At 37.1% G+C, this 10685-nt stretch overlaps 1 protein-coding gene across 1 annotated transcript; it reads left to right on the plus strand.

Moving 5' to 3' along the window:
* The first annotated feature begins 1366 nt into the window (after positions 1–1366).
* Positions 1367–9598, plus strand: LOC145987995 (pancreatic lipase-related protein 2-like). The gene is made up of 7 exons (XM_083122835.1): positions 1367–1454; positions 2246–2393; positions 3242–3390; positions 4917–5168; positions 5618–5809; positions 7682–7838; positions 9526–9598. The coding sequence occupies exons 1-7, from the start codon at positions 1406–1408 to the stop codon at positions 9596–9598; spliced, it is 1020 nt and encodes a 339-aa protein (XP_082978961.1). The 5' UTR covers positions 1367–1405.
* Positions 9599–10685: the final 1087 nt, after the last annotated feature.

Below are 10685 nucleotides of genomic sequence, written 5' to 3' on the forward strand. Positions count from 1 at the left end.
TTGTAAAGATTGTGTTTACAAGAAAGCTTAAGAAACGGGTTTTGTTAATTCAAACAAATCTGTTTCTTCTGTGTAACTTTAAACACTCTGTCTCGTCTCGATAAGCCTCGTTCTTGTCATCAATCATTTATTTAATTTGACAATACGCCACTGTTACCCAGTAAGAATACACGTACATCTTGAGGTTATAAAAGGAGTAGCGTGTGACGTCAAAACTAATATAAATTGATGTCATTGATCAGTATTCTTCTCTATCTTGAATCTTTAATGCTATTGTCATATCATGGAAAATGGAAATTACCGGTTTTAAAATAAATGTCCTAAACATGCCGTATTTCCCCATACATATGATTGTTATCTGTTTGCTGAGTTTGTGAAAACATCTTAAGGCACCCAAAATTTGAACTGTGTCATGTTATGTTTTGTACATAAATCTATGAGCTGCATACTGAACTTATTTAAGCTAATCTAATCTACCATATCATCAATCCAAGGTACACATTTTATCAATAAAATATTTTAGTAGTTCATCCTGTGACTATCTAAATTCTTTGATATCTTTGTTTAGACACCTGAATCATGATAATGTTTTCACCATTCATCGTGAAATGAACAGTGCTGCTCCTTAAAACATCCCAAGCATGCTTGGCTTGAAATCTGGGATGCTAGCCACTATATTTGACGGATATCTTCTTTCGTAAGGCCAGTCACAGCCACTGCAGAATGAAGTCAAACATCATTGTAAATAAAAATGAAACCTTGTCCGATAGCTCCACGAAGCGGGCGAAATGATTGAGATGACCTCAGTACAGCATCAGAATAAAAAACACTATGTTTTTTGTGACTGTTCTTTCATCAATTTCATCTACTCATCCTCATCTTCGTGATTAGCCAAAAGTGACAGAAAAGCAACGGAAATAGCTTATAATTACATTTCTTTAAATTTTCTACAGAGTGAAAGAGAATGATGATATTTTTACGATCCCTGGCGACAATACTTAATTGCTTTCCAACTCGTCTGATTCGAAATATTTTGGTCAGATTGATAACTGAAATATATTGAATCTCTTGATTCCCACAAGGATACTAACAATTACATTTATGGGATAATTTCTGTGTCCATATGTATTTTATTTCAAATTGATTTGCAACACTGTACCAAGGTTATTGTCGAATGATACGATTATGATCAGTATCATCTTTGATAAGAAATTTCTTTGACAATTTGTACGATAAGGAAGATTAAAAAAAGACAAGCAATTGAAAAAAAACATGTTTAGGAAAAGAATGACAAAGTTGAAATTGAAGTAGAGAAACTTTTGAGATAACAATTACTATCAGAACACTCTAAAGCTAATAATGCTTACAATACGTTCTGATTTCATATAACCGAAAACACAACAGAATGACACGCTTCCAACTTTTCATATTCCTTGTGTTTGTACTGTGTGCAGGTATGTCTTTTTTTCAAATGTTACTCTATGCCCAGTGACTTACTAGAAAAGTAAATGTGTAAACGATTCCATTAGACGAAACGTTATTCTTTCATCATTATCAATCATCTGTGTAAAAGTTTAGAAGAGTATTAATATCAACAGACATATTGACTATTGGTAAAATACGTAATTACTAATTTGCAAGATCATCAGTTAACCTTATAACCCTGACTTCTATTGGGATTTGAATCAATTTCTTTATCTGTGGGTTATATTTAGAAGGTTATCGATTTAGCAAATTGAATCCAACATGGTGGAAATTGAAATTTATCATGACCATGTTGCACCGATTGATTGATTGCTTTATATATTAGCTTTTCTGCCACTTTTGGCAAATCGCGAAGATGAGGATGAGTGATGATGTGATGAAGTTGATGAAGGAACATTCACAAATAACACCCATGTCCATGCCGAGATTCGACATACCACGTTGTGATAATCCCTCCACCAGGGAGGTTGAGTACTATTCTTATTGGGAAGCAGAAATTATCATTAATGCTTCACTGAAATTCGCCCATTGTCAACATCCCGGGTGGAGTGGTAAGGGCAGCGCGCTACGATGCCAGGGGTCCTAGGTTTGAATCCCAGTCTGGGCATGGGTGTTCTTTGTGATGATTGTGGTCATACCGTTACTTCCTATTGTAGAGCTGTAATGCCCCTTGGGAAGTTGGCACACACATCATAACACAACCTACTTTATAACCAAATATGACGTTCTTTTATTCCAAACGACTGATAACGTTTTCCAGGCTTGTGCGCAAGTACAAAACTCAAAGGAAGGAAGTATATAGTATTCTATGATAGAAAGGGGGAGCTACGTGTCACCAGATTGGACAAAGAATACCCGATACCAAGAATTGATCCAGAAAACGACATCACGTTTTACCTGTACACGAGGTATGTATAAGAGTTTTTAAAATCAATATCAGTTTATTTTAATAGTTATATTCAGTAAGTTAGAGACACGGCAGAAAATATCATGTTAAGTTCAACCACTGGATTTATACAATACGAGATTCAAGGACTGAAGAAAAAATGTCAGAGAAACACGTGCAAATAAATTGAATGAAAATAATGATGGACGATTACCCTATTATTACATTTTGAGTCGTCTGTACTATTATTCTGTATATTTATTCAATTTCAGCTATATTTCTCTCTCTCCCTCTCTGCAGACCTCCGTGGCGGACTGTTAGCAAACGGCGCTCGCAACAACGCCAGGGGTGCCGGGTTCGAATCCCAGCCTAGGGATGAGTATTTTCTGTGAGTGTCCCTTCATCAATTTAATTTGGCGATAATCCAAAAGTCGCAGAAGATCCAAGTAAAATAAACCAAACCTACCCATGAAATCCTCTCACTCTCTATCTGTTTCTCCTCTTCCCTCCCTCTTTTTGTTTATCTTCTTCTATCCCTGCGAATGCTTTTTCTAATGTAGTAGTAACACTACCTACTTGTAATCAAGGGGACCAAGTTCTATCCCTGGTGGAAGTTTATTGCACAGTAGTTCAGGTCCCAGTTTAAATTGTGGGTCCAGTACAGATAAGATTCTGGGCATGAAGTGGACTAAAAACCAACTTTGCCCTCTCGTTCTTTATCTACTTCCCTCTCCCCTATCTTTCCATCTGTCTCCCTCCCTCCGTGTGAGTGTGACAACAAAAACAAATTATACGTTCCACTGTAAAAGTAATATCCAGTTGACATAATTATCTTGCCCAAATCCAATTATACTTGTATTTGTTCTATAGGAGTCAATCATCGTCTCCATACCTCTTGAAAGTCAATGATAATCAAACTCTTCAAGATTCAAGCTTTAACCCTGCAAATCCCACAAAGATTATCATCCATGGGTGGCATTCCACAGCTGGAGACAGTGTCTTCATAGAACCAAAGAACAGTTAAGTATTCCCACGAACTTTTATATCCAGATTAATTAGTAATAAAATGTAAATTACAATTTATGTCCGATAGTATAGCTTAATAATGTCTTAATTTGAAATAAAGTTTACGAAATTATTCAATAGTACTCCCAGAAAGCTTACTAGTGGAGGGTCATTTTGACTTTGGCTTTTACGTTCATATCTATGGCAGTAACGACTGGTGGTCTTAGTGTGCACCTCAGCATTGCATCCAGAAGAAGAGCTATCACCTCTCATACCCGTTTTTGCATACACAATGAAGCTAATTGTAATGGCAATCTGCGTGTTTTGCATTATTATTTCCGAGTGTAACAGGGATAATGTAATTTTCGAAAACAGGGGAGAAAGATCTTTGATGTTCACTTACTCTTCAACAGTATACTACGAGTATATATATTTTATCTCGATTTAATGATTTACGTTTTAATTTCTTCGTGGTACATTGCAAGCATACACTGTACACATAGTCCTGTACGGCATATCGTTTCGTGTCTAGCATAAAAGTCCAACGAACAAGTGCTATATTTATTAATTTATTATACAAATATTTACACTGGATAAAGATTAAGGCAACGAACTTTTGACCGCGCTGCAGAGACAGGATAACAATGCAAGCGTCTGATTACACCATTCATCTTCTGCTGCTCATGTAGATTTGAAAACTTTACAATAGCGTCAGAGGGTTTTTCTCAGTCGACCCGAGAGATCGACAAAAGGCGGAAATGATAGTGAAGAATGGAAGCAAAGCAAGGTGAAGTGTTGTGGGAACATTTGATGTTATGAAGGATATGGCATTTCTTGAATGAACACAATAAAAATTAATAGCAGCACAGCTTTATTTTGGTGTGCATGTGCGACTGCGCCGCCACAGATCTGTCCATAAATTGTTTATCTGTTATGCATGATTTGTCATAATCTCACTAATTTTTAAACAAATTTTACCATAAAATGATCCGTTTCTATGCATCACAGATAACTTTGTGGATCTAGTACTAGAGCAGATCAGCATTCAAGCCTGTTTACACATGTTGGAGTGTGACCCACAAGTATATGGTGTAAAATGGGAATCATTAGAAAGTATTGATGGTAGCCACGAAATACTATGAAGAAACTAGAGTTAACATAGCAGAATCGCTCATGTTAAAGTCTCCCTCAAACATAACATAGCCTAGGCTTTCTTGCTCTGTTACTTGACGTCTCTGGTAGGATGTATTTAACATTATTTTTTGCATGGTACATAGATTTCGTTTCATTTTTCAATAGCTTTAGAATGAACACATTAAAATAGATATTCGACTTTTGTAAAGCTGGTTCACTTTCAACTGATTATAACTTTCAGTATATTTTAACTGGATTACATGTAGTAAGTACGAACCTGAAAGCTTCTAAAGTTTGAATTCTGAAAGAATTCTTTGTCATTTTATTTAATCTGGCTTACATGTAGGAAGCATGAACCTGAAAAGTTGAGAAATTATAAGATTTTATTTTTAATTCTGTGTTGCAGGCTATCTCTCTAAAGGAGATTACAATGTGATTGGTGTTGATTGGTCTGTTATTGCTGCCAATGATCACTACACCGTTGTGGTTGAGGAAACAAGGGATGTTGGCGACTTCGTTGCTCGTCTCATAGAATTCCTGGTGGCCGTCGGAGGAGCTAAACTCTCGGACTTCCACGTAATTGGCCACAGTCTCGGAGCCCACGTGGCAGGGTTTGCAGGAGCTCATATCTCCATCGGAGCTATGTCCAGAATCACAGGCAAGTGACTGGAGATTTGTATACTTATCTGTATCACGGAAAAAATGAGCAATCACTTTCACTTTTCCCCGAATTACTGTTCGACCGTGCAATAGTCGTCATATCAGCCAATAATGATGAGATGACTTAATGATTAATCTGGCCAATCAAGTTTCTTGTAAGTGCAATATTTCACCATGTCATATACAGTATCTGATTTTAAAAAAGAAAATCTATGTAAACTTGTAAAATCATGTTGCATCTATAGAAGTGCTCATCAGGACTGTAACTTACACAAACAGGGTGGATTGTTAACGTTTGAATATTATTTGAAGCAATTTTATTGCAGATTAGAGTACATGTTGTGTGTATGAACTTAAAATCCTTCAAAAACCCTACCTCAGAATACTTACACTGTTATCGTTAGGGAATTTTATTAAAATAATACGTTTCCTCTATTTGTCCTCTAGGATTAGACCCTGCCGGTCCGCTTTTTGAAATCAAAGGACCAGACGGAAGGCTGGACCAATCAGACGCAGCCTTCGTGGACGTCATCCACACCAACAAAGGTTTTCAAGGAATTTCCTATTCGGTAGGCCACGTTGACTTCTATCCGAACGGTGCATCTGAGAGTCAGCCGGGCTGTGGTACGGATATAACAGGTAATGTCGGATTCCATGCTGCTTCAGTGCTGTCGACCTGGTGATTTCTCACCAAATGTATTACATGTCTGGTGCAAGAGTTCGACGTTTTCAGAATAGTATTCACACAAGTGACTTTCTGTTGTAATAGCTTCATTTCTTTTGACACAAATCATTCATCCGGTTTCCAGTGACAAGGAAGATGCTTTGTTTGTTCCATTCGTAAGCGTCTTTGAAGAAATATCGAGGTGAAAAAGAGAGAGTACAGGTTGTAACGGCCGGATTACTGGTTTTGGTAATGTGTTAATTAATTGCTGGCAGCTACAAGGTGTAGGGTTAAGTAATATGTTTCCATGAGTGTACTTTTATGTTATTATTGCATGTAAGTGTATATGCTTATTGGATTGTGCTTTGCTGGATGTTAGATTCCCCTGTTTTTTACCTCCCCGGTTGGGGTAGCTAGCTGTCTTTCAAAGGACCGTTGCAGTGAAATTTTCCAACGCTACGGGGTCCACGTCCAAGGACGTTTACCCCGACTATAAAAAAGGCCAGTGGGCTTTAGCAAAAAAAAACAGTGTTTCCCCATTGATCGACGAAAGAGGAACGTCTCCTCAAGTTTAGTCCACTTATGGTGGCTAGACTGGATATAATAATGTAGCATTTCATTAAGCCAACCCCTGTTGCTGTCCCAAGTCCCCTTTTATAAAAGCTTTGATTATGTTGATATTTCCGTATTGATTAATTGATGCCCAAAAGAAAGAGTGAAAGCGTAAGGAAACGCATTGGTAAGGAACGGAATATCATTTAAGCTGAGAGTAGGCCCGCAGAGATAGTTATGCTAACTCTGCGGTAAAGGAAGTGCCGATGGTTAAGCCATAGGTGCGCAATTATATTGACTTAGAGATTTGTTAATTTGGTCTATGCAAGACACACATGGAAACGCTATGTAATATATATATATATATATATATATATATATATATATATATATATAAATACGTATAATAATAAACCAATATATCCTACTAGAATGTTATGATTTCAAGAACTACAGTACTGTCCATTTAACCAGTTCTATATTCACTTGCTGTACATATGTAAACGAACCAGGGACAAAAAAATATGTTATTGTGTAACCCCCCCCCCCTTTTTTGTAATTCCGGCGCAAATATAATCTGCTCGCTTGGCACCCAGGATGAGGTGAAAGGAGAGAGTGAGGGATTAAAGTAGGAAGGAGGAAGAAATCCAGAGGGCCGGATAGAAACGAGGGATAGGGGGCCGAACTTTCACAAGGTAAACTTGTAATTCTTTCGTGGCAGTTTCTACAGCTAAGTATTGTTTAGTGTAATATAATATTAACCATTTATTTCTAACTAAAATTTGGTCATTTTAATACTGTACTCGGTTCAGAATTACAATGATATAGGCGCAACGGACAAGTGGTTAGCGCAGCGCGGGCTGGGCGATCTTTGTGAGTGTCCCTTCATCAATATCATCATATCATCGCTGATCTTCACGATCACCCAAAACTGGCGGAAATGTGAAGTAAAGTAAATCAAGTCAATCATAAATCAAATCCATGGTTACACTTCTGGCGCAATTGATCTGCATACTGTCCGATAAGCTTCTCTATTTGATATGTGATGCAACAACGAGAAAACTGTGGGAAAATCAAACTTGGCCAATACACCTTCCTGTAACAAAACCTGTGCAGAAACTGTTTACATGATTTGATGTTTTTAGCTTTTTTGTTGTGTCACACATTCAAAAAACTGGACTTTTGAAGATGATAAGGATCATTGAAGGTTCAGGAACAGATGAATGACCTTGAGCTGCCCGTTTTAAAGATACAGACTTTAGTCAAAGAACTTTCTGTTTGAAATTTCTTTGCAGCGTCGTGCAGCCATGGCAGATCTTACCAGTACTTCACAGAGTCCATACTCTCAGAACCAGGGTTCGTGTCCAGACAATGTTCCAGCTGGGAGGATTTCCAGAACGGTCTATGTTCCACTGGAGCAACCATCCTCATGGGCGAATACGTGGATACAAGGTAAATCGTTTAAGTGTGTTTACAATTTAGATACCTTACATTTCCTTTCATATGAGCTTCACCCCAGCAGTACGTATATTTATTTTCCTTTCTTAGAGCCTAATAAACACCATTAAATGATTACAAGATTATTGTACTTTCCACAAAAGTCATTTTGATATCTACAAAATCCTTATGTACATTATTCTATATATTTTTTTTCTTTAAAGTGACTTAACACCCGACTTAAATCTTGATTGAAATCGATCCACCTTGGTTAGAACCGATATTAATGGAACCTTTCTCGAACTCATTCAAAGCGGGGCGTGAGATTTAGGTTCTGGGACCGAATTGCTAAATGTTAAAGATAAATCTGTTCCATTTACACAATAAGAGAATTCATTTACAGTTCCTGGACTATTGAACTCGCTGGCAGTACCCTCTGTTGACCAAGAAATGAATTACGGGGTGTTGGGCTGCGATGACCTTTCCAGTGTCAATAGTCGAAACGAAGCATAAGGAGTGTTTACATAGGAGTTTGAGTTTCGGAAGGCCCTGTTTATATAGATCCTTGCAACTTACTAATGAAACAAGAAAAGCAGAAAATCCAAAACACATGTTTAATATTGACATCTTCAAGTGTTTCAATACGTTTTGAGAAGATACTTCCCGTTTTGTCCAATCTTACTTAAGGGGTGATATTGGGGAAATTATGATTAGAAAAAGGGGGATAATTATTTCGTATGATAATGATAGCTTCTCAACAAGTTTTGATAAATTGATTCATTGATTAACTTAAACGTTTTGGGTTCTTCGGCACGTATGGCCATTTTGCATCCTTCAGTGTATACGGGGAAATATCATCTAATATAAAACATTTACCTTATGATTTATAAAGGGGTCTAAAGAACCCCTAGTAAGGTTAAAAATGTAAGTTGTAGATGGACCTAATTAGGACAAACACAACACATTAAAATACGTAGGAGAGTCTAAAAACTATCTCAAAAACAGTGTAAAAGTCCTGTTCTTCTCTAAAAGCTAAAAATATTGGCTAAAACACTGTCGTCGTCTCCAAACATAGCTGACAAATCGTTGAGAAGGTTAAAATTCTGTGTGAGGTTATTTAAATCCGCACATCCGAGAAGAATGAGTTGAGCAGTTAATACAAAGTTGCAGGTACGGCACAGCGTTTTCTTTTCGATCTGAATTATTTATGTTTTTAACCCTACACCTAAAGTTACTATGTTCGCTTATAACAATAGCAAATGAAGGAGGAAAATTGTTGACTCACGTGCTGATGCATCGAAACTCGATGATTTTTCGGTAGATGAGTGCATTTTGACTACTATCCAGGGTTATTAAAGGTCCAGGAATTTTAAATAAATTCAATTCCGGTCCAGGAGAGAAAATCAGCAAGCGTAAATGGATCCTCGACCGTAAAGAACCCTTTTACGTTTAAAGTATTTCAATTCGGTCCAGGAACCTTTTTCAGGCTCAATTTAAATACGGTACAGGAACCTTTTTTCAATGAAACAATACGCAATGTGGACCGAATTTAGATTGTGCAAGCAAATGGTTTCGGTCCTGCAGAGGAACCCAATAGAACCGATTAGAATTTATGGGTACCTTGACCATTAACAACCCTGCTGGTATGGCGAGAAGGCAGTTTTCGTTTTCTTGCATAAACAGATGAATTGTTTCTTTACAGCGCTGCAGGCAACTATTTTCTTAGAACAGGCAGCTCCTCGCCATTTTCCTTAGGAGCTGAGGGAGCCGAATGAGGAACAGAATGGAACGAAACGGAACATACGGACCGGGCCTTGTTTTAACAGGTGTGTTTGACGTCTCACGAACTGTTCGTATGCCATCACTGAAAATAAAATTTACACAAATACAAGATGAATATGTTTTGGAGATGTTCTCAAAATAGTACGTATTATTTATTTGTCTTATTTGACAGTTTTAACCTGTTCTCTCTTTTTTTTTTTTGCTTAATCGTGATGAATAGAATGAAGTGTGATCACATATAATTAAAGGGACACTCACAAAGACATGCCAATACTAAATACGGGATCTTAAAATCTTCAGATACAAAAAATGTAATAAATACGAAAACAATTTAAAAGCATAAATATTATGTGCATTGAACAACAGTATTTCCTATTTATAAACAATGTCAGGAAAAAAAATATGGGAAGCATTTTGTAATGTGGGTCTTCGTACTCGAATAAGCATTAAAAATGGTTTCTTTATATATTAATTTAAATGTAATTTATATCTGTACAAATTTATCTCTCACCGGACAATGCAATACTGTGGTCCATATATAAACAAAAATCTTACAAACATTTTCTTGGAATTGTAAGAAGTGTTCAACAGTGTGTTAGTTGACAGCGTTCTGCGTTTGAAATTCAGCGTGTGCCCCCCACCCCCAACTTTCCCCCGCCGCGCATTACCCTCTTAGAGGGGTGGGGCACAACGAATTTTTAAAAACGCCATCATTCGACTCGTTTTATGTTTTCATGTCTATGCGTACAACACTGTTTTTACGATTTATTCTTCGTTTCGAAAATGGTAGCCTGTTGTATTGTAGACTCATTGAAACCGTAAAATAGTTTCTTGGGCGCCCATTCGAAAACCGTTGACAACTAAAACATTTTTCTACAAAAAATGTTTGAAATTAAGAAATGTCACTCGACACCTCTTAGCTTCTTTTTTGTAGTTTGGTTATTTTACGTCGCTTTTCTACCATTTTGTCTAATCGCGGCGATGAGTGATGATTAGATGAAATTGATGAAGGGAAACTTAAAAGAACACCCTCAGGCAGTGACTCGAACCTGAGAGCTTTGGTGGCAAGATTGAAAGTTG

Source organism: Lepisma saccharinum, chromosome 5 (genome assembly GCF_977018435.1).
Source record: "Lepisma saccharinum chromosome 5, izLepSacc3.1, whole genome shotgun sequence".
Taxonomy (NCBI): domain Eukaryota; kingdom Metazoa; phylum Arthropoda; class Insecta; order Zygentoma; family Lepismatidae; genus Lepisma; species Lepisma saccharinum.